At 41.3% G+C, this 17771-nt stretch overlaps 2 protein-coding genes across 2 annotated transcripts; both read left to right on the top strand.

The window, feature by feature from the left end:
* Window positions 1-190: 190 nt before the first annotated feature.
* Window positions 191-10922, top strand: LOC146435077 (scavenger receptor cysteine-rich domain-containing protein DMBT1-like). The gene is made up of 13 exons (XM_085064653.1): window positions 191-309; window positions 2505-2552; window positions 2969-3010; window positions 3445-3492; window positions 3888-3935; window positions 4170-4481; window positions 5024-5335; window positions 6145-6292; window positions 6502-6710; window positions 7364-7536; window positions 7935-8323; window positions 9178-9449; window positions 10104-10922. The coding sequence occupies exons 1-13, from the start codon at window positions 210-212 to the stop codon at window positions 10274-10276; spliced, it is 2274 nt and encodes a 757-aa protein (XP_084920779.1). The 5' UTR covers window positions 191-209; the 3' UTR covers window positions 10277-10922.
* Window positions 10923-12391: 1469 nt separating this feature from the next.
* LOC146435076 (scavenger receptor cysteine-rich domain-containing group B protein-like) lies at window positions 12392-17539 on the top strand. The gene is made up of 3 exons (XM_085064661.1): window positions 12392-14479; window positions 16523-16834; window positions 17316-17539. Exons 1-3 carry the CDS (start codon window positions 14413-14415, stop codon window positions 17339-17341), a joined length of 405 nt encoding a protein of 134 aa, XP_084920787.1. The 5' UTR covers window positions 12392-14412; the 3' UTR covers window positions 17342-17539.
* Window positions 17540-17771: the final 232 nt, after the last annotated feature.

Below are 17771 nucleotides of genomic sequence, written 5' to 3'. Positions count from 1 at the left end.
CTTTTCTTCCCTATTAGTAGCACAAATTATCTAGGAAATGGAAACTTTACCACTCCTATGTAATCCTTCTGTAAAGATCGGGTAATCATAAAAAATATTGCATAATAAATCAGACACAGCATGGGCCAGGCTGACCTTGAGAGCCCCAGCCTTCTACCAGTACAGAGTATAAATTCTGATGCTCAGTTTTGCTGCGATCACTTGACAAGATGGGTGCCACCAGGGACTTGCTGTGGTTACTCCTCTTAAATGCAGCACTCCTGGATGTCACCTCACCTCAGCTACAAAAAAATTATTCTTTCCAAGAAGGTAGGCAACAGGGTGTCTTACTTCACTGCACTGGGTCTATACATGGCACTCACATGCCTGTTTAATCAACTTTTTGCAAAGATGAGAAGACAAATTGAAATTAGATAATATCAGGTTGTCTTATTAAAAATATTAACTAATCGATGCCACAATAAGTATTATTTGTGTTGAAGTTAATTTAGTGTGATGACATTATCATTGCTCTGTTTTGCAGTTATGCCTCGTGGCATAGTTTAAACCATATTTAAAATATTCTGACATGAAAAACTGAGAGACTTTGCTCCTATAAATCTTTTTTTTTGTTTCAGTATGGAATTATGAGTGAATATAGTTTCTTTGGCTGTAATGTATATTTGATTTAAAATACTTCAAATTCAGCCTTGCAAATGCACATGGAACCACCCAATATCATTTTGCTTTATATAATTTAATGGGAGTGCAATAGGAAGACAGCTGGTATCCCAAAGGGTGCCAGGAAGTCCCAAGTGTGTGAATTTTGCTAACTTGGGACTTTCAAGCACATGGAATAAAATCCTGGCCACTGTAACAATCCATTCTGTGCATTCACACGCGAGTGCAGTGTTGGGTTTCCTCAGAAACCAATATTTAGTATTGCTGGGGACTTTCTAAACGCTATTAATATTTTAAAAAACCCCTAAAACTACAACAAAAACCCAAAAAATTAACTCCAGTTTCACAGAAGACATCTGAAGTCCTGTTAGGAATTTCTTCTGAGCCAGACATCTCTTTGTTCACTGTTTTTTCAGCAATAAATAAGAAAACAACACCCATTATATCCCCAGGAATATTGCTGATAGTGTATGTTGCTAATTTTTCCCAGTGCTTTCAAAAAGACAGCTCAAAGTGCTCGAATAATAAAAACAGAAAACAGAGAAATGAAAACTAATCCAATGAAATCAGGATAAGAGGCATTTAAAATAATCAGCTCATAGAACAAAAGAACCAAAAGAGTCTGATATCTGTCTCACTGTATAAAGTCACTTTTTGTGTGTGCAGGAATTACCAAGTACTTTGTGTGTGCTACCCAGATAAAAAAGGCTCAGGAAAGACACAGCACCTGTGAAATGCTGTATTAGATAATGGACCATGACTAAGCATATCACTGATTTCTGTTTGCATGAAATTAATGAATACATTTTGCCTACTAGATATGAAATGCAAGTTTTCTTTGTACTTGTTTTGGGGTTTTTTACTACTCATTTAAGTTTACAGATAATCCTGTGTATATAAACAACTGAAAGTACTGTGGGTATTTCAAATTAGAAGCAAAGATTTAAGGGATTTCCACAAATATTCTGTATTATTCACACCCAGTCACATCTTCCTGTAAGCCTGGAGTATTTCTCTTTATGAGGTTAACAGTGAGACTGCAGTGCTTGGTTTATTGACCTCCCAGCACCTTCTGTCCATTCCTAGCAAATACACACTAAGAATTGCCACTAAAAAATTCAAATATTAGTTAAAAATCCAAACTATCCTCCTTAAACTGAACAAACATTACTCCAAACATGCATGTGTGAAAACTAGGTTTGCTAAATGGCAGATTTGCCCTCAGTTGTCTCTGTTTACATCCTTTTATTAATGGAAAATATAATTTTGTGAGGCTACCACACCCTTGAGGAATACATTACTAATTATCTCTTATTTCCCAGGGACCTTGCATCCCAAAAGGTGCAGCTCTCTAGGGAAAATATATCTCATTTGAGTCTGTTGATCACATGTATTGTAAATTGAGTCACTGAAAGCAGCCATGTACAACAAGAACTCTAAAGTAACACACTTCTGGAATCACAAAATCATAGAATGATTTGGGTTACAAGGCAACTTTAGTAACCTTCTTGTTTAAACCCCCAAAAAGAAGCAGAAGCAGTTTAAAACAGAAGATGCTCAGAGCCATATCTGACCTTGAAAATTGCCAGTGAAAGGAAATCCCCAACAACTCAGGGCAACCAGAAAACTCAGACTCATTTGATAAGAAAAAAAAGTGTTTTGAAGATGTGTCCAAAAATTCTTGGTTTTCTTACTCCTTCCAAAAAACACCTTTGAGGTTGAGACATTACTGTCCATCTCCCATGTGACAGGGTGACACCAACATCCCCAGCACTGGGAGAAAACCTGGCCTTGCTCCTTCATTCATCAGGGCTTCACTGCTTTCTTCTCTTCCTTCTCTACAGATACCACAAGCACTGATACACCTACAATAATGTCATCTGCTCTTCCAGGTGAGTCTGAATCTGTCCATGATTTCTGGCCAGTGCTTTTGAGGAACCAGTACTTTTTGCAGAGATTGGGGTTTGGTTTTCTCCATGGGACAGCAGAGCCTAGGAAAAGAACATCATAATGAAACCAAGGGCGTCAGTCCTGATGGTCTGAAATTTGCAGAGTGATGCCAAGGCCCCGACAAAGGAAGGTGCCTGCTTGTGGTGTTTGTTGGCTGGACTGAGATGTGTGTTGATGATGAGTGCAGGGTTATGTTTCTGGTTAATCCCACCATGCAAGCCCACCCTGCTGAGACCCCCCAGGCTCTCCACCTCTCATGTGACAGGGTGGCACCAACATCCCCAGTGCTGGGAGAAACCTGGCCATGCTCCTTCATCCACCAGGGCCTCACTTGCTTCTTTCTCTTGCTCCCCTACAGATACCACAGCCACTTCCAGATTACCCTTCTCTGCTCCTTCAAGTGAGTCAATTTCTCCTGGGTTTTCTGGCCACTGCTATTTGCAGAAAAAAGTAGTGCCTAGGAGTCTGGGGTTTAGTCTTCTCCAAGGGAGAGCAGAGCCTGGGAAAAGCACAGCAGAAAGCAGCTGAGACTGGGAGTTGTGGTAGCCTGAAATTCATAGAGTATTGCCAAGTCCCTGCAAGGGAAGGTGCCTGCTTGAGATCTTTGTTGGCTGGAATTCAGTGAGTGCTGGGGATAAGTGTGGTATTTTGTTTCTGGTTGATCCCACAATGCAAGACCACCATGCTGAGACTCCCAAGCCCTCCATCTCCCAAGGTGGCACCAGCATCCCCAGTCTTGGGAGTAACCTCACCAGGAGGTGATGCACCAGGATCATTGATGCAGTCCTTGATGCACCAGGAATTCACCTGCTTCTTTCTCTTTCCTCCCTACAGATGCCACAACCAGTGATAAGCTCATCTCAGTGTCCTCTGCTCCTGGAGGTTAGTCTTAATCTCTCCACAGTTTCTGTCCAGCACTTTTATGGAACCAGTAATTGCTGCAGAGTTTGGGGTTGGATTTCATGGGAGGGGAGAGCCTGGGAAATGCACGGCCTCATGAAGCTAAGGGTGGTAGTCCTGGCAGCCTGAAACTCATAGAGAGATGCCAAGGTCCTGGCGAGGGAAGGTGCCTGTTTGTGATCTGTGTTGGCTGGACTTAGATGTGTGCTGGGGATGAGTGCAGGGCTGTGTTTTTGCTTGATCCCTGTGGATATGTCCCAGCTCTCCATCTCCCATATCACAAGGTGGCAGCAGCATCCCCAGTGCAGGGAAATAACCTGGCTGTCCTTCTTCATCCAACTGGACCTCACCTGCTTCTTTCTCTTCCTACCCTACAGGTGCTGCAACCACTGATCCACCCAGGTTACTGTTGTCTGCTCCTTCAGGTGGGTCTGAATTTGTCATCATATTTCTGGCCACTTCTCTTGACTGAACAGTCAATGGTGCAGAGATTGGTGATTAGTCTTCCTGGGAGAGGAGAACCCAGAAAAAGCAGTTTAACACAGCCAAAACTGGAAGTTATGGTGCCATGAAACTCATAGAGTGATGCTAAGGCCCTGGCTAGAGAAGGTGCCTGCTTGCTAGGGGCTCTTCCCAATTTTCTGTGTCTCCTTTCCCAGATGCCACCATCACCCTGGTGGGTGGCAGTCACCGCTGCGAGGGCCGTGTGGAGATTTCACACTCCGGGGGCCGAGGCACTGTCTGTGATGACAACTGGGACCTAAATGATGCCCAGGTGGTGTGCAGGCAGCTGGGATGTGGCCCTGCTGTTTCTGCAACAACAAGTGCATCCTTTGGACAAGGCAGTGGCAGCATCTACCTGGATGATGTGAACTGTGCAGGGTCAGAGTCGTCCCTCTTCCAGTGCAGCAGCAGTGGCTGGGGCACCCACAACTGTGGCCACCATGAAGATGCTGGAGTTGTGTGCTCAGGTAACATTGATTTGATTCCCTGCATACTGGGACACCTTCAGAAAGTGTGCCTTGTTGGCTGGAATTAGGTGTGTCTTGGGGATGAGTGCAGTTTTATGTTTTTGGTTGATCCCACCATTTGAGACCATCCTGCTGACACCCCCAGGCTCTCCATTGCCCATGTGCCAAGGTGATATCAACATCCCCAGAGCTGAGAGAAACCCTCACACTTCTTCATCCAAGAGGGCTTCACCAGCTTCTTTCCTTTCCTCCCCTACAAGTCCCACAAGCATGACCCATCCCCATCTTCCCTGCTCCTACAGTGGGTCTGAATTTCTCCTGGGTTTTCTGGCCTCTGCTTTTTCCAGAAATAATCACTGTCTCAGAGTTTAATGTTTGGTCTTCTCCACGGGAGAGGAGAACCCAGGAAAAGCAGTTTAATGCAGCCAAGACTGGGAGTCTCAGTGGCCTAAAAGTCCCAGAGTGATGCCACAGCCCTGGCAAGAGAAGATGCCTTCTTGCTAGAGGCTCTTCCCAATTTTCCATACTTTCTTCTTTCCAAGTTGCCAGCATCACCCTGGTGGGTGGCAGTCACCGCTGCGAGGGTCGCGTCGAGGTGTCGCAATCCGGGCAATGGGGCACAGTCTGTGACGATGGCTGGGACCTGAACGATGCCCAGGTGGTGTGCAGGCAGCTGGGATGTGGCTCTGCCCTTTCTGCAACATCAAGTGCCTCCTTCGGACAAGGCAGTGGCAATATCTACCTGGATGATGTGAACTGTGCAGGGTCAGAGTCGTCCCTCTTCCAGTGCAGGCACAATGGCTGGGGCAACCACAACTGTGGCCACGGTGAAGATGCTGGGGTTGTGTGTTCAGGTAACATTGATTTGACTTCATGCATACTGGGACACTTTTAGAAAGTGTCCCCTGTTGGCTGGAATTAGGTGTGTGTTGGGGATGAGTGCAGGATTATGTTTTTGGTTGAACACATCACATAAGACCACCCTGCTGACACCCCCAGGCTCTTCATCTCCCGTGTGACAGGGTGGCACCAACATCCCCAGGAGTGGTACAAAACCTGGCCATGCTCCCTCATCCACCAGAGCCTCACTTGCTTCTTTTTCTTCGTCACATACAGGTGCCACAAGCATGACCGCTGTTACAAATCCTCCAATTTTTATGTATTTTTTCCCATTTATCCAGTCCATTACTTTGCAAGTGTATTAATTGCCATTTTGCAGGTGTGAGCTGTATAATTTGCATATTAATAATACATTGGGAAAAATCTTGACTGGTCTTAACTCTTTATATGCTACACACTGGTCTTTTCTGTTTGAATGATTCTGTTGCTAGGGGTGAATTTCAGAGTGTGCTGATTACATGGGAGATTTTCTTTTGTTTATTCTCTGATTTTATGGTATTTAGGCCACCACCTCTTACCTTATTTCATACATATATGCCTAAAGCCCACACAGTTAATAACTGCAAGCATGGGTCAGAATTCTCTGAAGAGTTCATCACTCTTGTAGCCTAACTGAGAGGAGTACATTCTGTTTCATTTTAGATTTAGCCTGGTGTTGCCGTGGTTTGTGTGTATAGAACATATTTTATTTGATCAGAAGTAAATCTAAATTAATCACTTCTATGCCTTATTTTCTCTCTCTTTTGTTTTTTCCTTTTTTTAGGTCCAAAATTTATTTGTGGTGGCATACTTTTTAAGTCCTCCGGAACATTTCAGAGTCCTGCTTTGAATTATCCAGCTAAAGCAGATTGTTTGTGGCAAATACATGTAACAAATAATTACCGCATTACACTCACATTTGATAACATTCAGTAAGTAAACTACCTTCTCCTTTGGCAATCAGAAAATTGAAAACCTCAACTGCATCCACAGTTCCTGGGCACATTTCCCATCCTGTAAGTGAATGATAAATATACATGGGAAATGTGTTAGTGCAGAATCTTGTTATATTGTTTCTTCAGCACTTAAATCCAAAAGTTTACCTAATGCATTGTTTTATATAATCTCATTTCTTCCTCAGCTTGCAAGGTGGATGCCAGTATGACTACATTGAGATCTATGATGGGCCATCCAACTCTTCTCCTACACTTGGAAGAATTTGTTCTAGCTCTTCTCTCACGTACACATCATCCTCAAATTTCATGTCTGTCAAGTTTTACAGTGACTCCAGATATTCCAATGGAAGTTTTCAGGCTCAGTATCAGTCCTTTGCAGCAGATCAAAATACCAGTAAGTTTCCATTCTATTTGTAACGCCATTCTGTTGGCAATGTTGTCTTTGCTCAAAAGCTGCACTGATTTTGTTTACTAAATAAGTATTTGTTAATGTTGTTGAAGAAATCCCACATGGATGATATTCCTACTTGAATTTTGTAACTGATTATTGACCTCTCATTTTCAGAAAATAACTTATTTTTCTTCTTTAAAAATATTCAATTTAGTTGCCTTTAGATTAATTTGTATGTTGTGTTCTAAACTCATATTTCTTTGTATCACATTGTAATTCATAGATGTTTTTGTACCTTTCTGGAGAAACTTCATAGGATCATAGAAATATTGGTTAGAAAGGACTTTTGAAGGCTTCCTAGTCCAACGGTTCAAAACAGAGCTACTGCCAGCACCAGGTCAGGTCCATTAAGAGCTGGTCTAGCTGTGTCTCTAGTAACATTCGAAGAATGAAATATTCAAAGCGACTTCCTTGAGTGATCTGTTCCAGTAGTGTCCTATTTCTTACTCATATCAAAGTCTCAAGTGTAAAAATAAATGGTTTGGCTTATGAATGCTCTCCTCTAAATTGTAGCAGTTATTGCATTTGTTGGACTTGCAATATGGAAACATTATCAAGTACTTGAAATCACTAATAATTAATATTTTTCCCCCTAGCCCTTACGTGCTTGCCAACCCTGATGCGTGCAGTGGTAGACAGAAACTACCTCCAGTCCCAGGGCTACTCAGTGGAGGGCATCAGCTTGGAAGACCCTACATGTAGACCAAACATTACATCAACTGAGGTTATATTCAACATTTCATACAGGGAGTGTGGTACACACAGAGAGGTTGGTGTCAACATCTGGGAGAGCTCTGGGCATGGGAATTTAACAGACATTTGGAAAATTGTCCTGGGTTGCAAAGGTTTCATGGGCCACAGGCATTCAAAACACAGAAAAAGAACATGAGTTTCTGGAGGCTGAAGTTTGTTAAATATTTCTACTTGTCCTTCCCAGGGTACCTAAATCCTTCCCTGTACTTATTTCAAAATGATGTTCTAGAGAACAAAAATAGAGGGGAGAGTTAAGTGAGCAATCCCATCCAGAATGCTTGGGGTTTTTCAGTGTGACAATCCTTTCTGATTGCTACTAGGACATGGGGCATACAGAAGTGCAGAGTACACACAGTATTCCCAGTGAACATGACCACAGGTGGGAATTTAACACTCATTTAATGTGTCAAACAGAGCAACAACGAAACCATCACCTACTCCAACACCATCAAAGTGCCTGCTCCTGGGACAGTCATCAAGAGGCAGAAGGACCTTCACTTGCATATCAGCTGCAAAATGCTGCAGAGCAGCTGGGTGCAAGTCATGTACATTGCTGATGATATCATCGATGTCAAGAAAACCCAGTATGGCAGATATGATGTGAACTTGACGTTCTACAATTCCTCATCTTTCCAGTGGCCAGTGAATGACTTCCCATACTATGTTGACATGAATCAGAATCTGTTCCTTGAAGCTTCTCTTCACAGCTCTGACCAAAACCTTACGGTGTTTGTGGACACATGTGTAGCATCACCTAATTCGAGTGATTTTAGAACACAGGTCTATGAATTGACCAAAAGTGGGTAAGAACTTTGTAAAAAAATTACTTTACAAATGTCTCTATGTGTAGTTCTAAAAGAGCTTCATTTGTGAAAGAGGTGATGTGGGGCCAGTGTACATTTTTCAGGGCAAATATTCTTCTAAGAACAACCTGTTTACAAAGCCTGGATAAAATACACAATGACAGTGAAATGCCATTCAGAAGTTGCAGTCAAGCACTGAGATTCCACTCAAGGGGGCAGTGAAGAAATTGAGGTCTGATTTTGTTTCTGAAATAGGTGTATGAAATGGAGAGATGCCAATGGCTCTACATTTCTGTACATCCTGAGTTTTACAGCATCATAACTGGAACACAAAACTGTCTACTCAAAAAGAAGAGAAATTCCTTAGCCTGTACTTGTTATTCTAGAAACCTAAACCACTTTGCTTAATTTTATACCAAAGCACATTGAAGCCCAGAAGAGAAAGTTTATTTAAAAAAAAAGGCATATTAAAATTAGTTTTATGCTTCCAGAATAGAAAGGGGACCTTTCTGCAACAGCTTTCAGGGGCCTCTTTTTAAACAGTTAATCCTGTTTGCAAATGCAAAACAGGCTCTCACCTGAAGCACAGAAACCAGCAGAACCACTAACTAGCCATTTTTCAGCTATTCATGTTTACACAAATCTTCTGGGGCTGTGAAATTTCTGCACTGTGTACATTTAGTAATTCCCTTCTTGCTGAAAGCAATTTTTTTTTTTTAACCTTTTTATTTCTCTTTTACTTCCTGGTTTCATATTTAACCTTGAAACTTATTGCCCAGAGAAGGTGTAATTTCTCTTCTACTCAGGAGAAACTATGAGTTAATAGCTAATCTGTTGATTTTATATCTTTCCAGGTGTGCCAGTGATTCTACCTATGCTCTTTTCCCCTCACCACGCAGCGATGTCTCTCGGTTTGGGTTTAACTCTTTCTCCTTCGTGAACCAATTCCCATCAGTTTTCCTGCAGTGTAAGCTGGTGGTGTGCAGGTACCAGGACTTCTCCTCCCGCTGCTATCAAGGCTGTGTCACTAGGTTCAAGAGGAATGCAGATTCTTCCCATAAACAAGTGAATGTTGTTGTTGGACCCGTGCAGCTTCGGGAAGCTCATGCTGAGAACAGGAACACTGGTAAGTTTAAATATCTTTAATAACGTAAGACTCTGTGTTACTGCATGTTTGCATTTCAGTTCAGACATGAAATCCAGCTCTGAAATGTGCCTTTGCTGGTTTATTTACAATTCTGCTATAATTCTTATGGGGGATTATTTTTTTTATATACATAAAATAGATCTATTAGATTTACAAGCTCTTTCCTTTGTATCACAGTTTAAATCCATTCTTTGCTCTGCACATGTCAAATGGCAACTGATTCAGTTCTATGGGAGATGGCATCTCCCTGCCAGATATATATTAATTTTCCAAAGTTCTCTGTGCCTGATTGTCATGTCTATTATTTACAAACAATCAGTCTCTAGGTCATTTTGGAAATGCTGCTTCTCTGTGTCCTGTAGCTGCTGTTTCCACTACCAAAAAGCAACATCTTAAGGTCTTTGAGTGTAATCATTGCAGACTCCCAGTTGCTCTTTAATTTCTTGCCAGAATCTTTACTAGTTCTGCATGGTCACAGAATAATTTGTGAAATAATGTGCAGTAAAACAATTTGGTTTCTGATCAGATCCAGATCAGAGCATTTTAACTCAAGTTCTCTTTGCCTAATAATTACCTTTGTGATTAACTAGCTCAGGAAAATAAATATAAGTCTCTCTGATTCTTTATGCACAGAGCTGGCCTCTGACATCCAGGCAAAAGGGGAGACTCCGAGCTCAGTGCCTGCTGCCAGCTCCCACGTCCCTCTGGCTGTGACCACCGTGGTGCTGGTAGCTGCTGTTCTCACAGTGGGAGGATACCTTTGGAAGAGGAAACTGCAGGAGCACATCCCGTACCAGATTATGTGAGAGGCAGCTCCAGGCACGAAGGTGGAAGGATGCTTTCACCAAACACCTGCTTCATTATTTGGGTTTGCAGTCAGTGGGAAGGGCAGCTCCTTCTTGACTATTCCACCATCCAGACTGTTTGAAAAATCAAATGACATCTGATGTTACCATGAACTGAATTTATACAGAAACCTGATTTTAAAATCTAGTCTAAACACACCTAAGGTGTAAAGAAAGGTTGATTCTTTCATTCCAGCATCCAGATAATCATCTTCAATGCTGGACATTACAAGGTGTTTCAGTTGAACTCCTGGTTGAATGTCTGTCTGAGAAGACTGATTCAGGTGACTTGAGAAAGAAGAACTGATTTCTTTGGCCATTGCTGATATGTAGAACACCTGTGTAGCACCATGAGACACTCTGGAAAGCAGTCCAAGAAAACTGTTTCTTTGCAGTAAAAAAAGTCTCAATAATGAGCCATAAACAAAAATGCTCAGGGGCTGTATATGAGGAATTACTCCTGTACAATGTTCCTGACTTTGGGCAGAATATTTCTTCACAACTACATGTTTCTCTGAATAAGTGTAGGCCATTTATAAGATTTTGTATAGAGGATGAATACAATCCTGTTACATAAATGTGTAATTAAAAAAAGAAGGAAAGAAAATGTTTTTTGAGCAATACTTTGTTTTGTGTGTGTGTGTACTTGCAAACATCCCACTTGTGTGTGTGAACTCATGCCTAGAACATCGTCAGGTTGGAGAAGGTGGCTTCTGACAAAGTGACTTTGCCAAGCAAGGATTCCTTCTCTTGCTCTCACACATTTCTACACCTGGAATGGGTGGGAGGGAGAGAATGTACCTAAGTTCCCAGAAGGAAGTGTGACCTGTCTCCTATCCCCATGCGAAAACAAAATAAAAAAACAATAAAAAAGGAAGAAATTGTTTGGAAGAAGCTACTTAATACAGGTGGAAAGGTCACTGGTATTGATTGAGAAATGCTCTTCTTGAGACTTTCCTGTTTTCCAGCCAGCTGTGAAAGAGGTAAGTTCATTTGGAACAGAGCAATGTCAGATATGTGAGGTGAGCCAAAGTGGTGACGTGTAAGGAAGGTGAGCTATTCTCTTGGGTGACATCCTGACCTGACAAGGGCAGCTCTGATGGGAACCAGCCCTGCAGCCTGTACCATTTGTTCCTTCAAGCTGCCTTCTCCTCATGATTCATTCTTCCCATCTCTGTGGTGTGGAGAAGGGATCACACATGCAGGGATTGGCACTGCAAACAGAAAGTGTGAGGTTTTTCCCACAGTTGAGGAACAAGGATTGAGGTTCCTCCTCTCCACTCTGCCTGCAGCCCCATTTGGAGGACAGAGCAACCGAGGAGGCTGAGCTGCCTTCATCTATTCTCTAAAACAGATGATCATCTAGACTAGAGATCATTCAGGCTCAGGATATTCCAGCCATCTCCTCAGCACAGCAAGGACTCTCCTGGACCTGGGTTTTGCTAACTCTGTAGAACAGAAACTTCCCCTCTGCTCTTCCCAGAGCTGCTGTATCCTCTGCCCCTGTTCCTGCTGTGGTCTTGCTGCCCCACCATCTCACAGTCTAAATCTTTATGGCATTTTTTTACTTCTCCTATTCTCTCAATGTTATTGTGACCAGACAAGCAGAATGACCCCAGGCCTAGATCCTGCTGCCTCCAATCCCCACTTGTCCCTGTGCTGTTCAGAGCTGAGTTTTCCCATAGCATGTCTGTGACAGGGCTCCCAGTAGGAGAAATACTGAGGTAACAAGAATTACCAAGTTCACCTGTTCACCTACTACTGTTCAGGTAGTAGATATCTCAGACTCAGCCTCATTTCTCACCATCTCCCTTGATCCACAAGCATTATAGAAATGTAGAATTCAAGAAAAATGGGTTTGGTGATAAGGGAAGGGTGATGCTCTAAAAGTACATGTGCCTGGTGAATGATCTCTCTGCCACAAACCTTCCTGCCTGGATTCAGACTACTATTCCTTTGTGGAGAAATCTGCGGATATTCTTATTTTCTTCTTTTTCTTCTTCTTCTTCTTCTTCTTCTTCTTCTTCTTCTTCTTCTTATTCCAGTGTATTTCCAGTGAAAAAAATCCATTATTTTCTTGTAGTCACGGGTGAAAACTGATTGATCTTGTTTGTCCTTTCAATGGTTTTCATTTTTACATTTAAAAACTCAGTGTGTTTGCAAAGTGCCCTCACAATAGTCAGCAGAAGAGAAAGTGTTTTCAAAGCTCAATGTAGCTTCATTCACAGAGTGATGTACTGAGAAATACTTCAAGCTGCCAGAAGAAGACCTTGATTAAAAAATCTTATTACTTCAAGAGATTTATCTAGCCAGTGGGAAGGGTGAAATACTGTATGGTATTTGCATTAATTAATTAAGATTAATTAAAATACATTATTTATCTATTTCCACTGTGCAGAGATTGTCTGATAATAAAGATCTTGAGAAATATCTAGATTTTTGGACTGAAGGCTATATTAGTGAAGAAGGTAATGAAGAACTACCTTCAATCAATCAATCTTGGTCTTTTACCTGGGCAGCTTAAGACATTTTTTTACACTTGAACCACCTGGGAATCCCTTCTGTGTTCCCCTTCCTCCTCATCCTTTTCAGTTATTGCAAGAGTTTGGAAAACTGTGATCCATCCCTCACTCTTGCTTCACTGATTGCAGTGTTTGATTGGCCAGTCAAATATACTGGGTGTTTTCTTCTTGTCAAGGTGTCAAAACCAGAATATGAATAGTGAATACCAGCTGTTGTGTACATATCCTCATTGATGTGCAAATGCGGTTGTTTGGATAAAGAAGAAACATATTTACCGTTCTGAGTGTTCACTTTCAAGCCTTCCAAAGTTATCTTTGGCCTTTTGTATTTTTTGCTTCCTTCTTCATTCCAATGATATTGGCCTTTGTGGAAAGACATTTCAGATCATTCTCTTTTCCCCCTGGGCTTTGGTCTTCATGCTTGATGGCTGTCCCTGGAGGCAATAAATTTGTGTATGGCAATTTTAACTGGTGATAATTCCATCCAAGACATGATGGATGTGGAGGTAGGGATGAGAGAACAATATTCTGGCTCTGCAGTGTTAGGATGCTCATCAGCTTTTCTTTTTAAATTGTTAGAAACACAGGAAAGTAACCACTCTGGCAAGAGAGTGATGAATGAGAATTAAGCATAATTTCATATTGTGGAAAAGCGTTGGATTCATTCTTCAAAGAATGACACAGCTGTAACTGTCACTATGTAAAATTAAACAGGTAACATATTAAGAAATTTTCTTTCTCTGAGGAAATCTGAACATTTTTTCCCAATTTGTTGGTTCAAAGAATCAAACGAAATTTTAGGACAAAATTTAAGTTTTGACCTATGTAATTTGCTTAACTATGCATAAAATCCACTGATTTTTCCATGGTGCTTGCACATAAAGTTACTAGTTGACTCTGATTCTCTGACACTTCCTTGCAATCTCTCTGTCAGTAAATTTTGACTCGAATTTTGGCTTGAAATTAAATGTGCCCCAAAATAATAGGTTTATACTGAGTCTGGAGCTGTTGGCTTCAACTGCAAGGTTCTTTACAGACTCCCCAGTCATACTTAAACAAGGCCATCAGGTCTGATTTTATTTCATTTAAAGCATTCTGAAGCTTTAGGCCATTCATGGCTCCCCAGGGAGACTTCCCACATTGGTTAGCAAGTGTCTTTTACTACTTTGCTGGAAGAAACCCATTTAAATTTCAAGATTCCACTACAATCCCAATACCTGTCCAGGAAACCTCTCCATGAAAGAAAAATGCTGAGATTCATCAACCAGAATTGAAAGGTATCTTTGGACAGGAGCTCTCTTTGTTTTTGGTACAGTGAGATGATTGTGAAACCTATGGTAGCATAAATAGTTCCTTCCAGGCAATGGAAAATGTTACTCTTGAGATATTGTCTTTTTGCAAAACCCAGGAAGTTACAAAATATTAAATAACAAATCAAGCATGTGTTTGTTTCAGATCAGAGGGCTCTGGTTGTTTTATTGTTCCCCTGTAGAAAAAGAAACCTGTAGAGCCACTCCCCTTCAGAAATAGAGATTATAAATTGTGAGGTCCTTTTTGCCAACAGCACCTGGTGAGATGGGTACCACTATGATTTTGACATGGCTGCTCTTGTTGGGTCCAGCAGTTCTGGAGGCCAAAACAGGTAAAATATTTAGACTTGTTCCAGGGCACATGAAAAAAATGATAAAGACTGCTTGGAGTCCTCTCTGTTGATTGCAAGAGCAGAAATTGTATTCAGACTGGTATTGGTTTGTGCAAAAGAATAAAGGGGAAATGGGATGAAGGAGATAGCACAGTTTTGTTCTACTGAAATTATGTACTAATTATCAGAGTGGATAATAAGAATGATTTGAACCATTTTCTGGAGATCATTTTGGTGCCATGGGGTCCTATTCTTCTTAGTGCCTTGTATCATTGCAAGAATTGTGTCTGTGAGTATGTCATGAATGAGTCAATCTTCCATAAATCTGATCTAAAAATTATGGAAAAGATATATTTAGTTATTTATTTTCAATGTGCATTTTATTCCAGAGTATATGTGTGCACACGTTATACATTTAATATTGTTTGTATTATTTGGTTCTCCTTGGTCTTATGTACAATTTAACAAAATATAACATGGAGTTAAGTTTTCACACTATAGCACCATGGTTATAAGATGGACATCTAAAAAGAATGAGAGATTAAATGCTTTTAGGTCAACTTTTCTATGGTCATAGGATTTTTCCTTCCATGATTAGTTTCTGTCTCCTAAGTGGTTTGGGTGGCTTTGAGCTAAACAGTTCTATGTATATCTTAGAATAATTGCTGATGATTTTGGTAATATGTTATTTTAGCATCATGATGATAATTTGCATTGCCATCATTCACCTCATCAATTCTCTTCATCTGCCTCCTGCTTTTCTGGTGATAGGTTATCTCACTCTGGCTGTTCTTCTCTCTGCTCTCTGCCTCTGTCTCCCAGGGCAGAGTATTTGCTGCATTTGTATAATCACATGCTTTTGACTTTTTGATACCTTTGAAGTGTGAGGCAGGACTCAACCTATCCAGTTTCATCCCTAGCTGATGGTTATGCTCTCACAGTAATGACAGACCTTGAATGAAAGCAAATCAAACTGGTTTAGGTCAGCTTTAATTTCCTAATCCCACTCTGACTTTTTGCCAGGTTTGCTGTTTCATCTCTCAAAACTCCTGTGAGTGGGATTCAAAAATGTGCGTGTTCAAGTAGATATTTGAAGGAACAAGTCAGATATAAGTCAAGGGGCACTTTTATAGATTTGCCCTTTGAAAGTCATACAAATCAGGGCAAATTTAGTTTGGTCACCATCTTGACTGTACTTCTAGTTGAATAGCAAAGAATGAGGTGCAGTGAAGAAATCCTGGAGCTGTTAACTTCTGAGATTTGCTTTGCTTTGGATGACTTAGTATTTAATAACAAGGTAAATATGTACTTGGCAGGAAAGCAAAATATAGCAAGTGCAGTGTGAATATTTTGATTTCCAAAGTGTAAATTCTGCAAATCTGAAGTTACAACATTTATTTGCTTGCTTACACTTGGTGGTAAAGCCTTTAATAAACTTCTTCACCAAAAATGGATCTCTAAAATCAGGACCTTCATGCTAGTCATACCAGAATGTCTAAACAGAACAATGCAAACTGAAAAGCAGATGGGCTTTACCTGAATGAATGCAGTAATCAGCTGTGTACATGATAGATTATTTATTTATTTAAAAATGCAATAATATTTTACTGGTATATAAGAAATAAAGCCACTGAATTCCTATTGAAATGTTAATAATCTTGTTGAGAACATTGTCCATTCTGTGGAACATTTGGTGGAATTCTTCCACTAAAGTTACTCTTAAAACCCATAGGATGTGGTTGTGATGTGTAAACTCTAGGTCCTTAAACTTCTGCTAAAAATGTCTTTTCTTGCTTAAATAGTTTGTGTTTAGCCTACTGCCCCACTTTACTGTAGGGATCTCACATGAAATACGTTCAACTAATTTTGAGAACTGGAAGAGAAGAGTAAAAAAGTGTGAATCACCTCTGTCCTCAAAGGCACTTAATACTGGGTTGGGCGATGTTTTCCAGGGACAGTAGGGGAAGAGGAATGAATAGATACTCCCTACAGTCCCTTCCAGCTTATTTGTCTGTTTTGTGTTCAATCCCCTCTCTCCCAAAGCGCCGTACCTGCAGCTGGTGAACGGAAGGCACCGATGTGAAGGTCGCGTCGAGTTCTATTACAGAGGACGGTCGGGGACAGTTTGTGACGACTTCTGGGACCTTGCGGACGCCCAGGTTGTGTGCAGGCAGCTGGGATGTGGCAGGGCCATCGCAGCTCTGGGAAGTGCCTACTTTGGGCAGGGCTCGGGTGACATCGTGCTGGACAACGTGAGGTGCAGCGGGAATGAGGTGTCCTTGTTGCGCTGCAATCACGCGGGGTGGAGGATACACAACTGTGCCCACTATGAAGATGCTTCTGTTATCTGTTCAGGTACTCCCATATTTTTTTTCTCAGCAATCCTGTCATTTTATTCCACTGACCCTCCAGAGCCAGCGTGGAGTCATGTTTTTCTCACTAGGGTCATATAAATACTTCACTTGCTCATCCACACAAAAAAACCCCCCCAGTGATCAGATACACATTGAAATATGCAGAGCAATTATTCCATCTAATCACCTGACGGTGGCAATAAGGAAACAACTCAAATTTAGGGGCAAAAGCTATGTCTGATAGGCAAAGTTTATCAGGGAGGAATGGGGTTAGGTGAACTCTTAATGGATGTTTTATGGGCAATAATGGTTTCACAATCTCAACCCAGACTGTCATAGCTCACAATTCACTTTGGATTATTTCCATATTTTTCTAGTCTTCCTTCAAGTTTAGGTCCATTAATACCTTTTTCCTTTACTTTCCCATTATTTTTTAGGAGAATGTAGTTAATTTGTCTTATTTTCTCCTGTATTAACAACAGATCATCATGAACTGAGACATGGCTGATGACAACAGACTGTTCAGGTGTTTTATAGATATATTTTGCAGTTTTCCACGTTTCCTTAGAGAATAAGAGCCTGGAGAGCTGAATCATGCTGGAATAAAGTGCTAACTACACAAGTCCTTTGCACTTAGAAGAAAAGAATAAAAATGTCTACAATACCTCTGCTAATCTATGTGTGATGTGTTTGGGGCCTTTTTAAGTGCCATCTATTTTTTGCTTGCCTTCATAGCTCCAGTGCCTTCGATGGCCTGGATGCACCCAACAGATGATTCTGGTCCACTCCTGCCCTTGCTAAGCACCATCCCAAGACCGCTGCCCAGGCTGTTCCTGGGGATGTCCTGATCTTCTGCAGAAGGGCATTCATAATGGTGCCAGGTCCAAGCCCTGCTGCTGCCAGCAACCCCACAGCTCCCCCACTCCATGCCAATCAAC

This window comes from Lichenostomus cassidix, chromosome 6 (genome assembly GCF_008360975.1).
Source record: "Lichenostomus cassidix isolate B80296 chromosome 6, HeHo_3.0, whole genome shotgun sequence".
In the NCBI taxonomy this organism is placed as follows: Eukaryota; Metazoa; Chordata; class Aves; order Passeriformes; family Meliphagidae; genus Lichenostomus; species Lichenostomus cassidix.
Note: the sequence above shows the minus strand (reverse complement) of the source record. Positions and strands in the feature narration are given on the sequence as shown.